The 17,032-nt window shown below is 55.6% G+C and overlaps 2 protein-coding genes and 1 long non-coding RNA gene across 5 annotated transcripts; 2 read left to right on the top strand and 1 right to left on the bottom strand.

The window, feature by feature from the left end:
• The first annotated feature begins 3,530 nt into the window (after positions 1–3,530).
• On the top strand, positions 3,531–8,097 carry MRPL38 (mitochondrial ribosomal protein L38). Its single transcript, XM_040244605.1, has 9 exons — positions 3,531–3,681; positions 3,816–3,995; positions 4,919–5,053; positions 5,133–5,341; positions 5,838–5,910; positions 6,070–6,115; positions 7,030–7,188; positions 7,399–7,535; positions 7,746–8,097. The coding sequence occupies exons 1-9, from the start codon at positions 3,615–3,617 to the stop codon at positions 7,880–7,882; spliced, it is 1,143 nt and encodes a 380-aa protein (XP_040100539.1). The 5' UTR covers positions 3,531–3,614; the 3' UTR covers positions 7,883–8,097.
• On the bottom strand, positions 4,727–10,964 carry LOC120866785. Of its 2 annotated transcripts, XR_005721732.1 has the most exons (6): positions 10,874–10,964; positions 9,981–10,707; positions 8,196–8,699; positions 6,899–7,739; positions 6,124–6,296; positions 4,727–5,760 (listed from the first exon to the last, which is right to left on the bottom strand). It is a non-coding gene; the product is annotated as an uncharacterized LOC120866785 (long non-coding RNA). The 2 variants fall into 2 exon arrangements; XR_005721733.1 differs by having other exon boundaries at positions 4,727–6,296; positions 6,899–6,987.
• TRIM65 (tripartite motif containing 65) lies at positions 10,735–15,790 on the top strand. Of its 2 annotated transcripts, XM_040244583.1 has the most exons (6): positions 10,737–11,249; positions 12,254–12,349; positions 12,590–12,823; positions 12,909–13,083; positions 13,223–13,288; positions 13,838–15,790. In XM_040244583.1, exons 1-6 carry the CDS (start codon positions 10,842–10,844, stop codon positions 14,410–14,412), a joined length of 1,554 nt encoding a protein of 517 aa, XP_040100517.1. In that variant the 5' UTR covers positions 10,737–10,841; the 3' UTR covers positions 14,413–15,790. The 2 variants fall into 2 exon arrangements, with proteins under 2 accessions (XP_040100518.1, XP_040100517.1); XM_040244584.1 differs by lacking the exon at positions 13,223–13,288 and having other exon boundaries at positions 10,735–11,249.
• The last annotated feature ends 1,242 nt before the right edge of the window (positions 15,791–17,032 follow it).

Here is a 17,032-nt window from a genome sequence, read left to right as displayed (position 1 = left end):
AGCGTTAAGGTGTGGCGGGTGGCTTACTCATCCCCTTTTCATTAACGTTCTCCTAGGCCACAGGCAGGAGAAGGCTGCTCATAGGAGTGTTAGGTATGTATCTGCTGGTCTTTCTTTTTCCCTTCATAATGATAAACAACTCTGCAAGGTCATAACCTAGATGTTCCCTGTAGAGAGAGAAATACTGGTAGAAAGTAACAGTGATAAAAGACACGGTGGGGCTAATACTTCCGGTTTCAAGAGTTAGTCATGTTTGTTATTTGCTTCAAGTTGACACAATTGGGAATCCCTGCTTGGGCTTTTGAATTAGAACCCAGTGAGCCCCCCTCTTAGAAGGTTCTAGGACAGTGAGAGAACTGAATGTTTTCCAAAAGTAAGAAATGATTGGAACTACCTTGTTGGTCCAGTGGTTAAGACTCCCAGCTTCCACTGCAGGGGGCATGAGTTTGATCCCTGGTTGGGGAACTAAGATCCCGCATGCTGTGAGGTGTGGCCAAAAAAAAAAGGCAGAAATAAATCATCTTTTAAAAGAAAGTAAGGCATAATGGAGAAATAGCCACCTGATTGACCAGCAAGCTCTTGCCTCTGCCCCTGGAGGTCCCATGAGTCTTCAATTCTAGAGGGGCAGCCTGGGGGTGGGGGTGGGGGTTAGAGGCCAGTGGAAGAGGATTCAGAGCAAAAGTAAAATAGCAAAGGAACCAAGTGTAAACACACAGGAGGTTAAAAAGGTACTGTGCTCCTGGCCTGAGGCATGGTCCTGCTCTGTTTACAGAATATTTGACTCTGCTGTTGACCAGCAGGATTCCACAAATTAATAAGCAATGACTCCTTCAGGGCAGAGCTGGATCTTACTGGCCTTAACAAATAGCAGCTGTGCACTGATGGTGAGTTCAGCTGCTGTTGATGAAAACCAGGTTCAAGGTGTGGCCACTTCTTGCTGGATGAAGAGATCCTTCACACCATTTCTGTGTGAATGTGAGGGTCAAGCTTCTGCTAGTACCAGAGCAACTGAATGGGTCACCAACCCTGGTTGGGACAACTTCACCGGATCTAGGAGGTAACTTAGCAACAGGGGGAAAGGTAAGGAGGGCAAGGCAGAAGGATCAGCATGTGCAAAGGTCCTGTGCAGGGGGAGAAAAGTGCTAATTGAAAAATGAAACCAAGTCCCCATAAAAACGTGTTCCCTTACCAAGTTTATAATTAATCTCTCAGTCCAAAACTTTATTCCCTTCCCTTTACCTTCTGACCTCAATCCTGTGCTAACTGGACACTAATCAAACAGTCAGATGACTAAAACTGCTGCTGTTGATAACATCGTTAATATACTAAGATTGTTACTACAGATATCACCTTTAATGTGCAAACTTTGACTGTTTCTCCAGGACAAGATGAGGTAAAAGACCCCCTCAAGCCATGGACCACCTGGCTAGAGAGTTGTAAACCAGAAACATCCAGATACCCAAAACTTCAATTAAGAAATGTCACGGGGAGAGGCGGGGGGAGTCACAAAATGATGATTAACCGCAGCTTCATTCTAGACTTTAAAAAAAAACAAAACCCTCCAAACTAAAAACCCTCCGAACTCAAAGACCAAGTTGGGGTAGATCTGAGGCTTGTCTCCCACTCCCCTCCTTGGTGTCTGGCAATAAGTCTTTACTTTGCCACAAACCAAACCCACTGTCAGAGTCTGGCTCTGCATCATGGGCACACGAGCCCTTTGCTGGGTTACCAAAGGGTTGGTGTCATGGAAGCCTGAACTCCAGGACAGAGGAGCCAGAGCAGAAGCCACTCCAGGTCGCCTGGCATATCAAGTTTTATCTTGTTAGAACCAGATCCCAAGAACAACACAACCCTGAAAAGGTTTCAGTTCAGTTGCTCAGTCGTGTCTGACTCTGTACAACCCCATGGCCTGCAGCACGCCAGGCTTCCCAGTCCATCACCAACTCTCGGAGCTTGCTCAAACTCATGTCCACCAAGTCGGTGATATCATCCAACCATCTCATCAGGCAGAGGCAAAAAACTGGAGGTAATCAAAAGCTAACACATATACCACAGTTTTGGAGGAGGAAATGACAACCTATTCCATTATTCCTGCCTGGAAAATCACATGGACAGAGGAGCCTGGTGGGCTACAGTCTACCAGGTCGGAAAGAGTCAGACACGACTAAGCAGCTGAGCACACATACCACGGTTTAGTCTTCCCTGGGGGCTCAGACAGTAAAGAATTCACCTGCAATGCAGGAGACCCAGGTTCCACCCCAGGTGGGGAAGATCCCCTGAAGGAGGAAATGGGAACCCACTCCAGTATTCTTTCCTGGGACATCACATGAACAGAGGACACTGGCGGGCTACAGTCGGTAGGGTCACAAAGTGTAGGGCAGGACTGAGCGACTAACACTTTCATACCACAGTAAATGTTTTATATGTGTTCATTCATTTAATCCTTAACACCCTCTATGAGATAAGCACTATTACTACCTACTTTCTTTCCAAATGAGGAAAACTGCAAAGGCGAAGGGAAAGTCACATCCTAGAATATGAACCCAAGCAGTTTGCTCCTGAGTCCCTGCTCACACCCCTACCGCCGCTCCTGCTGCTATACCACCGCAGGGCTGAGGACGCCCCCTTCAGGAGTCAGATGACCCTTGAGAACAACACGTGTCCGACTTAGCGACGCCATGGATATCCAGTCCATGGAACTCTCCAGGCTAGAATACTGGAGTGGGTGGCCTTTCCCTTCCCCAAGGATCTTCCTAACCCAGGAATTGAACCCAGGTTTTCCAGTGGTCAGGTATGGATGTGAGAGTTGGTCTGTGAAGAAAGCTGAGCGCCGAAGAATCGATGCTTTTGAACTGTGGTGTTGGAGAAGACTCTTGAGAGTCCCTTGGACTGCAAGGAGATCCAACCAGTCTATCCTAAAGGAAATCAACCCTGAATATTCATTGGAAGGACTGATGCTGAAGCTGAAACTCCAGTACTTTGGCCACCTCATGCGAAGAGTTGACTCATTGGAAAAGACTCTGATGCTGGGAGGGATTGGGGGCAGGAGGAGAAGGGGACAACAGAGGATGAGATGGCTGGATGGCATCACTGACTCGATGGACGTGAGTCTGAGTGAAGTCCGGGAGTTGGTGATGGAGAGGGAGGCCTGGCGTGCTGCGATTCATGGGGTCGCAAAGAGTCGGACACGACTGAGCGACTGAACTCCCACACTGCAGGCGGATTCTTTACCATCTGAGCCACCAGGGAAGCCCAAGAACACCATCCAGAGCCCTGCAACGGGCGGACCTTCTCCAGCGGAGGCGGCTACAAGCCCGCCAGACCGCCCCCAGTCTGTGTCGCCCCCTGGTGGCCGACGGCAGGCATGGGGCGGGACAGCTCGCAGGTCCGCCCCACCGCCCAGTGGGTACTTCCGAAGTCGGGAAGCCGGATGCCCGCAGCCACCTCCAGCCCGGAAGAGGAGGACATCGGGCCCAGCACGGGGGCGGGGCTCCCGGGACGCGGGGGGCGGGGCTCCCGGGACGCGGGGGGCGGGACCTGCGCCGTTAGCTCAGGCGCCGCTCCGGCCACCTCTGCGGGGTCCATAGAGCGGCGGCGCGCCGGCCTGAGGGAAGATGGCGGCCCCCTGGTGGCGGGTCGTGCTGAACGGGAGTCGGAGTTGGCGGGGCTTCAGCACCTCAGGTGAGGGCTTTGGGGGATGAGGGGCTCTTGGAGGTCCCCGTCCAGCCGAACCCTGGGGCTCGAACCGGCTCCCGCTCCGGGCCTCCGCGGGAGCCGGGCCAGGGCCAGCCTGATGGCCTGCTCTCCGCCCGCAGCCGCCCTGAGCCGCCGGGCCGCTCCTCTGGGGCCGATGCCCAACGAGGACATCGACGTGAGCAACCTGGAACGGCTGAAGAAATACCGCAGCTTCGACCGCTACCGGCGCCGTGCGGAGCGGGAGGCGCGGGACCCGCACTGGTGGCGGACATACCGGGAGCATTTCGGAGAGGAGTCAGGTGGGGGGTGTCCGGAACTGGGCTGTGACCCCACCTCCTTGGGACTCGGAGGTTGGGGCGGGGGTGGATTCCGCCGGCTTGGATTCCCCGTGTTTGACGGAGAAGGCCTGCTCACGTTCCTGTGTGCACTGGTGGTGGCTTAGTCCCGCCAGCATTTTTCATATCTTGTGGTCCCCCTCCTTGGAAAATTCTCTTCATTATTAGATTTCCACCTTTGATGTTTCTACACCGAAAGTCTTCCTGACCAACTGCCCCCGTCACAATTCTGGGTTGGAACGCCCCTCTGTGCTTCTATAACACTGTTGATGTCACCCTGGCCACACTGCATCCTGAGACTCTTTGCTGCTTCCCTCCCAGACTATGAGCTCTAAGAACGGGGATCCTGTCTGCCTTGACCACCACTAGATCTCTACACCTGCCACAGATGACCAATACTTTGCTGAGTTAAATTGAAAGCCCTGGGGATGGTGACTCAGGGACCCTGCACGGCCAGCTGTGAACAGGCTTGAAGGTGATCCCAGCCACGATTAGGTCACCGTCTGCCTGGACAAATAATGCTCTGGAGGAGGACATGGCAACCCACTTCAGTATTCTTGGCTGGAGAATCCCACGGACAGAGGAGCCTGCCAGGCTACAGTCCATGGGGTCGCACAGTCAGATACGGCTGAAGTGACCTAGCACAAATGCACACAGACAGATGTAACCTTGTTTAGGGATTAGAAAATAGAATCTCACATTGCATCCAGTTTACTTAGTGACTGGAACAAGTCCAGATCTGTGAAGCTGACAACACAGTATGTTTTAGTTTTGTGAATTAAAGGCTAAGCTTTAGTAGCAGAGTTTGCCCAGTGAAAGGAAAAGTATGGACAAGGAGCTTTGCGAAGCCCTGATTCCACTTTCTCCAACACATCTTCCCTCTGCAGATCCCAAAGGCACGGTTGACATTGGCTTGCCTCCACCTAAGGTCTGCCGGACCCAACAGTTGCTGGAACGGAAACGGGTCCTGCGGGAGCTGCGGGCCAGTGTGGAGGAGGAGCGGGCCACCCGCCTCCGCACAGGTAAGCCTTCCCGAGGGAGGGGGTCCTGGGTGTGTCTCTGCCCCCACCCCACATCCCCACCGACATCATTCCTTTCCAGCGAGCATCCCCTTGGAGGCCGTGCGAGCCGAGTGGGAGAGAACCTGTGGCCCCTACCACAAGCAGCGTCTGGCCGAATACTGTGGCCTCTATCGGGACCTCTTCCATGGGGCCACCTTTGTGCCCCGAGTCCCCCTGCATGTGGCCTATGCCACAGGCGAGGACGACTTGGTACCTGTGTACTATGGCAATGAAGTCACTCCAACTGAGGTAACTGTTGGCCTGTGCCCTTCCCTGCCTTTTGTGCACAGACACATCCTACCGTGGGGCCAGAGACAGCTCCTTTTTGAAAGCAGTTACAGAGGCGGTTTTTATGGTGGTCAAGGGCACAAGCACAGCGTCTGTGTGGGCTCACCTGGGGTTTTCTTGTTCTCTGTCTCTGTTTGATTTCCCAGTAAGCACCACCATGATAAAGTGATCACAAAGAAGGGAATGTAAAATACAAGCAGCTCCATCGGAGTGCCCTCCCGGCCCCTAGCCATTGGCCTTCTTGTGGTTCAGATCTCTGGATAGGCAGCTCTGTAGGGCTCTTTGGATAAGTCTTTGCTCACTTGCCTCTAGAGGGGCTATCCAGGGCACTTGGTCCAGAATGGGCTCTCCTTTCTCCAAGGCTCCCGCAGGCTCCTGCCCTCCAGAATAAAGGACTATTTAGAACAGCTTGTCCGTCCCTGATGGGGTGACAGCGCCCTCGTTCTTTCCTCACCAGGCTGCCCAGCCCCCGGAGGTGACCTATGAGGCAGATGAGGGCTCCATGTGGACACTGCTGCTCACCAACTTGGGTAGGGGTCGGGGGGCTCATGCGCATGTCTGCCTCCCTAGGGAGGCCCTGGGGAGCTGGGGGAGGGGCCAGGTGGAAAGCTCCAGCCCCAGTTCCTTCCAGGGGAGGAGGAGGGAGGGGGCGGCAGTGCCTGAAGTCAGCAGGGTGTGTTTGTGTGTAGATGGACACCTGCTGGAAGCGGATGCCGAGTACGTGCACTGGCTGGTGTAAGTACCTGGGATGAGGGTGTGGCTCAGCGTTCGAGGAGGTTCCGGCATCCTCGAAAGAGCTGCACTTGAACTTGAGTCTTGCCTACACCATGGATTAACCACCACCTCCCAGCCCTGGAGGTGGTCCCTCGCCTCTGCTTCCTGAGGGTGTCAGGGGCCCTGACGGGTGATCCAGGGGCTGATCCAGGATACAGAATGAAAGCAGGCAGTGGGTTTCGGCCCCTCCCGCAGGCCCCTCTGTCTCTCTGAACTCATTTCCTCGCCTGTAGGACTAGGGTCGTGCCGCCACATGCCTTAGCCACTCTGAGGGGCTCAGTGACAAGCAAATGGGAAGGGAGACCATGAGAGGCCTCTGGCGCCTGTGGGCGGCCTTTTGTTTGCTCAGTGGCCCTTGGTTTTGAGCACCAGGCCTAGAGGCAGAGATCAGGCACTTTTACTCGACTGCAGTTACCACCCTGTGCAGCAGGCCCTCTGGCGAGTTGTACCTGGGGCAGGGAAGGGGGGGATCCAGTGGCCATCCCAGTGCCAGGCTGGGCAGACACTCCCTGACAAACCCAGAGCCTTCAGGACATCAGGAGAGAAGCGGTCCCAGGTGGCGTGGCTCTCCCACCTGAGCGGCCCTGCTGCCCCACCAGCCCCCCAGCGCCGGGAAACCAGCTGCCCGAGCTTGCTCTCATCCTGACAGTTCGTGGGGCTCTTGTTGGCCTCCGAGCCCCTACTTTCCCCACCCCCCAACACGTTTGCTCTCCATCTGAGGGCGTACAGAGCTCTTCTTCCTACCTGACTGTGTAGTGGAGATCATCTTGGGGTCCTCCTGGAGAGTTATAGCAGTCTCTAGGAGTGTTGGGTGGGGATGTCCCTGCTGCCGCCTGCAGTGAGTGGCAATTAACAGATGCTTGTTCTCCCTCCAGCACCAACATCCCGGGCAGCAGGGTGGCTGAAGGACAGGAGACGTGTCCCTACCTACCCCCCTTCCCTGCCCGAGGATCTGGCTTCCACCGCTTTGCCTTCATTCTCTTCAAGCAGGACAAGCCAGTCGACTTCTCCGGGGACACCCGGCCCTCACCCTGGTAATCTGCACCTCCCCACCCCAGCTCCCCCGGGCTCAGGCCAGCTTCCCGGTAATGGTCAGTCCTCCCCGAGTCTCCTGTCTCACCACGAGGGCCTTGAGGCGAGCAGAAGGGTGGTCGTGCTGTGCTTCTCAGCCCTGCCCGTGGGACCAGAGGTGGGGCATGGGGCTCTGGTCCCCCCCACTCTCAAATGCTCCCCTCCTCCTACAGCTACCAGCTTGCCCAGCGGACCTTCCACACTTTTGATTTCTACAAGAAACACCAAGATGCCGTGACCCCAGCTGGCCTGGCCTTCTTCCAGTGCCGCTGGGATGACTCAGTCACCCACGTCTTCCACCAGCTCCTGGGTAAGGGCAGAGTGGGCAGGGAGGAGGGGGCGGCTGATCCGAGTGCACAGACCTCCCCTGACATGCCAGGAGAAGCGCCTGCAGGAGAGGGCCAGCAGCAGGCGTGCCGTTCCTGGGGTGGGCTGGCTGGGCAGTCCCCTGGAGCAGACAGACGGACGGGCTCAGGCCAGCATCAGTCCACACCTGTGTCTCTCCTTCACTCTTCTGCAGACATGCGAGAGCCTGTGTTTGAGTTTGTGCGGCCGCCCCCTTATCACCCTAAGCAGAAGTGCTTCCCCCACCGGCAGCCCCTGCGCTACCTGGACCGGTACAGGGACAGTCACGAACCCACCTATGGCATCTACTGATTGACCGGAGTGCCCCCCACCTCAAGAGAGTGAACGGGGCTTCTCAGGCCTCCCTGCCAGGCTCTGCAGGCGGGGGCAATAGAGACACAGCGCCGAGGGGCCAAGCATTGGGGTTCTCCTGCCTGAGGCCACCCCTCTGCCACCCTCCCAGCAGGCTCAGGGCTTGGGAGGGAAGAAGGCTTGGGGTAGGGTTTCCAATAAAGATTTTTGCTGTAGCTGGTCTGGGTTTGTGTTCTGGGCGCCCCCTGGTGGAAATCTGTTGTTTTATTGGCGGGCAGAGGGCTGCCTCCTACCCTGGGAGGTGCCCCCTAACCTCTGCTTCCTGAGGCTGTCAGAGGCCCTGTGACCCAGTGGCTGAAGGCGGGTACAGAAGAAACGCAGGTGTTGGGCCCTGGCTGCTCCCACAGGCCTCTTGAAAGAAATTTGCCAGCCCTGGGCATTGTCCCCTCTGGCTTTTCTCATGCTCCCAGCCTCCAGATGCTTTGAAAAAGGTTTGTCAGGTGGGGCACAGGCAGGTCTCAGAGGTCTCTGGGCACACCGCCCTGCTCAGAGCCCTGGAAGCTCCTGCATGCTTGCTGGGTTGTTAGTGTATCTCTCTTCTCTAAAGGAGAAGACTGCCTAGGAGCCAGTCAAGAGATCAGAAAGAAAAACTATACACATTACAAAACAAGACAATATGAGGTTTGCTGCATCGAAGTGAGAGGATGTCCTGCTTCAAAATTAAACCAGCTGGGTCAGAAAAGGAGAAAGTTAACCCTGCCTCTTGCACTGGCCCAGCACACTGCCCCAGGGACGGTGGGTTAGTAGTGGTCAAGACCTGCCAGGGTCCAGCCCCGGTGGATCCAGGGAAATTCAAAGCGGGGATGGCATTGGCGAGGAGAACTTATTTATTTATTAATATAGAAATATTAGATTAGGGAGAAATAGTGTAGTAGGAAAATTAAGTGGAGAAAGAGGCTGAATAACTTGGTTTACGTGGGAAGCCAATAAAGTTCCAGACAAGGAGCTTGCACCATCTACGTTAGGCCACCGGCGTCCTCTTGAATATCGGCGGGGTGCCCCGCCTTGGGCTCCCCCTCGTGTGGATCTTAAAAGCCGGGACAAGTAAGTAGACATGGTGAGCCTCCACGCCCCAGATGGGAATTCAGCCAGAAATTGGAGAGGAGACACGGGGGAAACCAGTCCAGCGACTGGCCCGTCCTCTATTGTTCAGAGGGCCTTTTATACTTTTTGATTATACATAGAGATCAATGGGTAACAAAGTTATGCAGCGTTAGCCGCCCAGACTCATCAAAACCAGGCTTTTCTCTCTGCATACCTAGTTGTATACACAAGTCTTAGGTAATTTACATCATCTTCCAGCCAAAAAGGCCAATTAACATTTTACAGCCTTTTTTCTGATAAGGGTTTGTCAACCAGAAGAATTATTTGTGTTGATCTTCCCAAAGTCTGGTGCCACTCAGAAAGCGCTAAATAAAATTACATTCTTACATAGCAAGGACACAAGAGGAGTGCAGTGATATATAACAAAGAGAAAAGTAATTAACTCAAAAGTCTAGTGTTGCTAACATCAAAACTATTATATATCTTTTTCCATATCCCGTTTACATTGATTAATATCCTCCCAGGTGCCTAAAAGATAAAGAATATGGAGGCCTGGCGGCAATCATTGAGTCAACAGTGAAAACCCGTCACCAATATGATTTTTAGCTCTTTAGAAAAGGCTCTGTATCTTTAGGATGCTTTAAGCTTTGTGCCTCTCGCGGTTGGTGGGCTGTAAGCAATTCACAAGCTGTTAAGAGGTCCGGCGGGGCGGGGGGGGGGGGGGACCTGTTAGGCAAGCTAGAGAGCTATCAGAGGGGGTTTAACTGAAACAGCCCTTTCAAATGCAGAAGACTAAAGCCCTGATTTGACTTTTTCTAGAGACTATCAGAAGAGCAGAGTGCAAAAGCCAGCAGATTTTTGTTTTGGGGGGTACATGCTCAGGAAATTCCAGGGGGAACTCCTGAAGCCTAATCATGTCCTTGCGTTTTGTCAGGCTTCCTTCCTCATGACCTTGCCACGGGCGGGATTCCTCATGCTGGCTCCCGGCAAAGACCCCCTCTTGCTCAGCTGCAGGGGAACCAACTCTGAAGAAGTGGGGTTCCAGAACAGTTTGGACCTGAAACAAGGAACTCTCCCCAGCACAGCATTCTGAGTGCAATTGAAGACTGAGTTTCCATTAAAGGGAGTAGGAAGGAACCACTATTTTCTGGTCTCCGTCTCTTGGTAACTAGACATTTCCACCTCACTGTTTACTTTAAAAGAACCAAAATTAGGCATAGCCTAGAGAAGGGAGACACCCTAGTCTGGCAAGTGCTGAAACTCAGCTCAAGGAAAAAAGTGCAGCAGAGCTCCATGGGTCGGGAGGGCATTTAATGAGCACCAGCTGTGTGCCCTGTGCTCCTTGCCAGGCACTCCCACGCTGTCCTGATGCATTTAATGGCCAAACCCCATGGGAGGTAGATAACTTCTTGTCAGTGTTACTTGTATTAGATTTTCAGATGCGGGCCTCAGAAGAGGTTCTGGTGGTGGCCCTTGGCCAGGAGGAGGCTTGGAAGCCCAATGGCTTTCCCAAGGCTCTAGTCTCCAGAACCTGGGGCCAGATCCCCTGCATGAGGCTCTCGGGAAGCGGGATGAGGTCCCAGGGTGGGACCAGAGAGAGCTGGACCCCATCTCCCAGGCTGGGCAGTAGAAGGCAGGCAGGGGCGCTTCGGAGCCGGAGCCATCGGCGCTGGGCGGAACGGGCGTGCTGCAGCGGGCAGGCGCTGGGAGTGGCGGCTGGTCTGGTGGGAGGGGAAGAAAGCTTGCCATCCCGGTGGGTCCTCGCTCCGCCCGCTCCACCCACACACCGGCGCCCGCGGTCCCTTTAAGAGGCCCGGGCCTTCCTCCCGCGCGCCCGGGGCCGCCCGCCGCCGCCATGGCCGCGCAGCAGCTGGAGGACAAGTTGACCTGCCCCATCTGCCTGGAGCTCTACGAGGAGCCGGTGACGCTGCTCTGCGGCCACAACTTCTGCGGGGCCTGCATCCGGGACTGGGGGGGCCGCCGCCAGAAGGTGTGCCCCGAGTGCCGGGAGCCCTTCCCGGAAGGCGCCGAGCTGCGTCGCAACGTGGCTCTGAGCGGGGTGGTGGAGGAGCTGCGCGCCACGCCCGGCCCCGGCCCCGGCCCCGGCCCCGATCCCGGCCTCGGCGCGCGCTGCCCCCGGCACGGCAGGCCTCTCGAGCTCTTCTGCCGCACCGAGGGCCTCTGCGTGTGCTGCGTGTGTACCGTGCGCGAGTGTCGCCTCCACGAGCGGGTGCTGCTGGACGCCGAGCGCCGGGCGCGCGAGGTGACTCGCCGGGGACCCGCACAGCTCTCTGCGCCCGGGCGGGGGCGGGCAGCTTCAGCCGCGGGCTTGGCCCTGTTTTGATTCCGGGTTGAGAGGAGGTGGCGGTCAGGACAGGAATGCTTGGAACAGAGATGTCAGGGCCGGTGCCAGGTCCAGGGTGAGGATACCGGAGTGAGTAGCCGGGATGGAGTGAGGAGGTCAAGGAGCCCAGAGCCGAGTGCTGGAGGACAGACAATCCCCGCGGCTGCTGAGGACGCAGTCAGGACAAGAGGTTGCTGCCTTGGGGGCTGAATACAGTGCAGGGAGTGTGGAAGTTTGCAGGGAGGACTAGGTGGTGCAGCTGGACGGCAGAAGCACTGAAGGAGCTAGAACTTGGCTAGCGGGAAGGGCAGTGGTGCTGGGGTGGGAGCGCAGGACTGTGCGCCCCTTGGGGAGAGTCGGGGTGAACCAGGGAACTCTACCCTGCCCCTTCCTACCTCCAGCATGTCGCACTGTGCTGGAGGCTCTGCGGCTCGGACCGAGACGCAAGCATCGCACTTGGGAAGATCCAGTGACCTGGCCAAGTTATGAACTTCCCTGACCTGCTTCCTCTTCTGTGAAGTGGGGATAACATGGGTCCCTCACTTCCGGGTGTCGCCGGGAGGAGCAGAAGCAAGACAGGTTCTTGACCGGGTACAGGGCCCCAAGTCCTAGCAGGGGTGCCGTCCTGCAGTCCTGAGGGTATAGCCGTGTTGCTCGTATTCAGCCCGAGGTTTCTGTACCACTTGGGGACCACTTGGGGACCACTCTGCTCCCGGCAGGGCAGGGGCTTTGTCCAGGCCTCCCTGGGACCCTGACCCAGTTCTCCCAGGGCTCAGAACCAAGACTGATGCCCTGTGTGCGGGGCTCACCCGGGTGGCACGAGGGGAGGCTGAGCATCTGCAGGTGCTTGCCGACTGGCTGAGGGGGGACTTCACAGCCAGTCCTGGCCCCCTCTTGTCACTCGTCCCCTGGTGGGCCCACAGGCCCAGCTGAGAGCCACGCTGAAGGACACCCAACAGCAGGCCACCCAGGCCCAGAGGCAGCTACAGGAGCTGCAGCAGCGAAGCAGCCAGATCCAGGTATCAGGCCTGTCCCCCACCCCCACCCCCCGCCATGTCCTTGTGCTGCATCCTTCAGGCGGCCACCAGCTGGCCCCTGGGACACTGGGCAGTAGGCGTGAGCTACTTTGAAAATGCCTCCCGGCAGCAGGAAATAAAGGGCCGGGGGGCGGGGGACAGAGAGACCTTGGCTCCCCCCACCTCAGCCCAGTGGGCAGCCCAGGGCCCTGGCTGTCCTCAGCTCCTCCTGTGCCCACCCAGAACTCAGCCTGCACCCTGACCTCCATGATCTCTGGCAAGTTCAGCCGCCTGCTGCAGGCTCTGGAGATGCGGCGGGCCAGGGCTCTGAGGGACATCGATGTGGCCAAGACCCAGGCCCAGGAGCAGGCCCTGCAGGAGAAACAGCGCCTGCAGAGCCACCTGGAGGCCGTGTCTCTCTGTGATCGCAGGATTCGCCGCCTCCTGGATCATCTGGATGACTGGACCTTCCTCCAGGTACTAGGCCTCAGGAAGGCGGGCCAGGGGGCCGGTGTGCCTGCCCCTGGTGCCCAGGCTTACTGCAGCTGTCCCCTGCGCTCAGGAATCACAGCACCTGGTGCCCCCAGGCCCTCTTGGACCACTGACTCTCCCACAGTGGGATGAAGATCAGCAGCTGGGCGGCCTGAAGGAGTCACTGAGCCAGCTGTGTGCCCTCCTCCTGGAAGAGGGGGCTCACCCTGGAGTACCAGCCCAAGCTGCTGACTTGGGCTCCATGGGTAAGACTGATCCCAGACCTCTGCCTGCCCCTCTGGGCCCAGCTGTCCCTCCCACTGGGGGTGGGAAAGGAGTCAGTTGCCTGGCCCCCCATGAGCGCTCCTCCTGATGACTCCCCTAAAACCCTGCTTTGCTCTGTAGAGTCCCCAGGTCCCCTGGCACCAGTCCTGAACCCAGTGTGTCCACTGAGGAGGAGACTCTGGCAGAGTAAGAAGGCCTAGAGCACGTGTGTCTGCACCTGTGTGAGCATATGTGTGTGAGTGCATTGTATGGGTACGTGTGTGTTCATGTGTGCACCTGAGCATATGTGTGTGTCCCTCTGCATGTGTCGGGGGGCACCTACTGTTTCCTGACTATTCTGTCCAGGAAACCTGTTTCACGCCCCTCCCTAGGGCTGGCCTGGCCCCCCCTTTCCCACGTACACCTCCTATACATGCTGCGAGTGTAGTGTTTAAGGAGATTCTGGGTGCACGAACCTGGGATTGATCACAATTCTTCCACTCACTATGAAGTTAGCTTTCTGAGCCTCAGTTTTCTCATCTGTGAAATGAGGCTGATGGAAGGTTCCACCTCAGGGGTCGCGTGGAGGATCAGATGCTGAGAGGATGTCCACGTTTGCTCAGCTTCCAGTGACCCCTGCAGATGTCTGGGGGTCCGTCAATGGAAGTTCAGTTGTTTCTGTCCCCTGTGAGAACAGAGTGACGGCTAGGCGCAGGCATCCTTGCTCACTCACCTTCCATCTGCCTCTGCGAACAGATTATCGCAACCTGACCTTCGACCCTGTCAGCGCCAACCGCCACCTCTACCTGTCTCAGCAGGACCAGCGGGTAAAGCACCTTCTAAAGCCCCGGGGCCCAGACAGGCCCGACAGCTTTGAGCTCTGGCAGGTGCAGTGTGCCCAGAGCTTCCAGACCGGGCAGCACTACTGGGAGGTGCGTGCGTCCAGCCACTCGGTGACGCTGGGCGTTGCCTACTCAGAGCTGACGAGGCGCAGGCAGGGACCCCACACAGACAACATCGGCCGTGGGCCCAGCTCCTGGGGCCTCTGCATTCAGGAGGACTGCACCCAGGCCTGGCACGACGGGAAGGCCCAGCGTCTCCCAGTCGTGTCAGGGCGGCTCCTGGGCGTGGATTTGGACCTGGACTCTGGCTGCCTCACCTTCTACAGCCTGGAACCCAAGACCCAACCCCTGCACACCTTCCATGCCATCTTCACCCAGCCTCTCTACCCCATTTTCTGGCTCCTCGAGGGTCGGACCCTGACCTTGTGCCATCAGCCCGAGGCCACCCTCCCTCCAGGATTCCAGGAAGAGGCTTTGGGGGTCAGCTGAGGAAGGCAGGGGATGAGTGCCACCCCAGTGGCCAGGTGCCACCATTCCTCTGGGCCCCAGAACCGCCCCAGCTGCTCCCCTGGGGACCTAAGGCCACAGCTTTAATGGGACCAGTTGTTTGCTGGAAGACCGACTCAGGAGCTGGCTGGGCCACTTGGAGAGAGGCGGGAAGAAGCCTCCAAACTGGAATTCACCTTCCCCTCGTCTCTGACGGGGGCGAGGCTCAAGGGAGGAAGATGGGAGCCCAGTTCTAGGGCTACCTGGACTTCAGAGACCAGCGCGGTACCCAGGTTCTGCAGGAGCGCACGTGCAGCGCAGGACATACTGCAGCGGGACAGAGTCACTCACGGGGCAACAGCAGTTTACCTCCTACCGAGACAGTGTAGACCTTAGAACAGAAGATTCCTAGAGGCATTCGTGAGAAGGTTGATTTTTACCTTCTCCCTCCTCATCTCTTTTCTATTTTCCTTCACATTTTGGTATATTTTCATCTTCTCTTTTACTTTGCACATCCTGTGCTCATATTCTATAAACAATTGTGTTTTTCTGCATGTTTTATTTAACATAAGCATTTTCCACATTGTTCAAATTTTCTCCCTGAATGACTGCAACACAAATGGTCATCCTAATGACAAAGCCAATTTAATCATAATTTTTTTATCAATTATTGGACTTCAAAATATTTTATTTGGGGGCTATAAAAATATGGCCGTGATGACTTTTTGGGAGGACTTTTTGGAATCCATACCCTGCAGCATGTGGGATCTTAGTTCCCCCAACCAGGGATCAAACCCTTGCCCCCTACAGTGGAAAGTCGGAGTCTTAACCACTGCGCCAGGGAAGTCTTAAGATGACGACTTTTGAGCCGGAAGTTTTGGCCATATTTATTGTCCTGTACATGGGCTACATTCCCTAAAGAGGAATCGCTCAACAGAGACACAGTGGAGACTTGAAGATTTTATTCTTATACAAGGGACCGAAATGAAGAAACCTTGCGTGAGGCCAGCTGACTCCTGCCCCCCAGGCTGCCAGCCGATCGTCACGGCAGAGCCTCAGCCGCCATCATTCTCACCTCGTCCCTACCCGGGGCGTGGGCATCAAGTGTAGGTGCCAGCACAGCTCCCGCTCCTTCTATTTTGGATTTTGCCATTCACAACATGTTTCCATGCAGGCCCCTGTACATGTTTTATCTTGTGATCTTGTGTTTCTGGAGGTGAGGGTGCCGGGTCTTTGGGGAGCAGTAATTTTGTACAAGAAAGTACTTCTTGATCAGGGTAGTGGTCCCAAGGGTGTCTGCTTTCTAATTTTTTATACTGTACTTGCATTTTTATATACTCGTGTGTAAGTATTTGACAATAAAAGCTTTTTTAGAAAAGGATGGCATCACTGACTCGATGGACGCGAGTTTGAGTGAACTCTGGGAGTCGGTGATGGACCGGGAGACCTGGTGTGCTTCAGTTCATGGGGTCGCAAAGAGTCGGACACGACTGAGCGAGTGAACTGAACTGAACATGTAAAAACACACACTCCAAAAATTGCAAAATATTTTTATATTTCTATAAGATAGATTTCCCTCCCCACATTGTCACTGGTCCCTGGTGGTGCCCCGGTTGCAGACCCCACCTTGTGGCCTCACTTGTTAGTTCTCGGTTTAAGGGCGGGGCCAGGCCTCTGACCAGTGCAACCTGGGCAAGGAGCTTCCAGAAAGATAACTAAGGTGGGGAAATCCCCAAACAGGGTAAGATGGTTCTAGCCCTGGACAGTCAGTGTGACAGTCTGACTGTGTGACAGTCTGACAGCTGGGTTAACAGCAGGAGTTGAAAGCCCCGGCAGGGTAGATAAGGGATTGGGTTGGCTAGGTAGCCATTATCGCTGGCTACCCCAGCGGACAGATTCTACCCATCCCTCCTGATCCCAGAGCCCCTACACAAATGTCCAGCTAGCCAAGCCTACAGAAAAAGGGACAGAGAGAAGAAGAACAGCCCCTTCTCTGCTTCCATAGTGCAAAGTGTCTTGGGTCATTTAATCTATGGATTTACTTTTTGGGTTGTTGGTCCTTTCCACATTGTCCTGTGGGAATGTTCTATACTGTGACCATTAACTTTTGTTTACATGACACTACTGCCTTTTTTTTGGGGGGGAGGGCAAGTGCCATGCCATGTGGCATGAGGGACCCTAGTTCCCTGACCAGGGGTTGAACCCACTTCCCTGCATTGTGAGCTCAGAGTCTTAACCACTGAACCCCCAGGGAAGTTCATATTTTTATGAACTCCATAGAGTGCTATGGAGCAGTGCTTCCCATGTCAGTGTGACGGCGAGAATTAACTCTCCTGGACAGTTACTTCAGGTTAAATTCTCTCAGCCCTGCTGATTCTAACAACTCTCCACCTCCTCACCAGGAAAAATGCCTTGGTGCAGAGGGAGAAAGAAACGTGGACTCGGGGGCATAACATTTGTAAAAGGGACACATCTGATGAGCCTAGGAGTGTTTCCAGCATCTCTGCTCCACTCCTCACAGTTTCTGGGCATCTGTGAGGCAGAATCATGAGGGTGGGGATAGGAACAGAAAAAGAGAAGGGAAGGGCTGGAGAGATTTTAAAAGACAGGGACCTCTGGAGCT

The sequence above is a fragment of the Oryx dammah genome, unplaced genomic scaffold, assembly GCF_014754425.2.
Source record: "Oryx dammah isolate SB20612 unplaced genomic scaffold, SCBI_Odam_1.1 HiC_scaffold_8, whole genome shotgun sequence".
Taxonomy (NCBI): Eukaryota; Metazoa; Chordata; class Mammalia; order Artiodactyla; family Bovidae; genus Oryx; species Oryx dammah.
The sequence above is the reverse complement of the archived record's forward strand: the minus strand, read 5'-3'. Positions and strand labels throughout refer to the sequence as shown.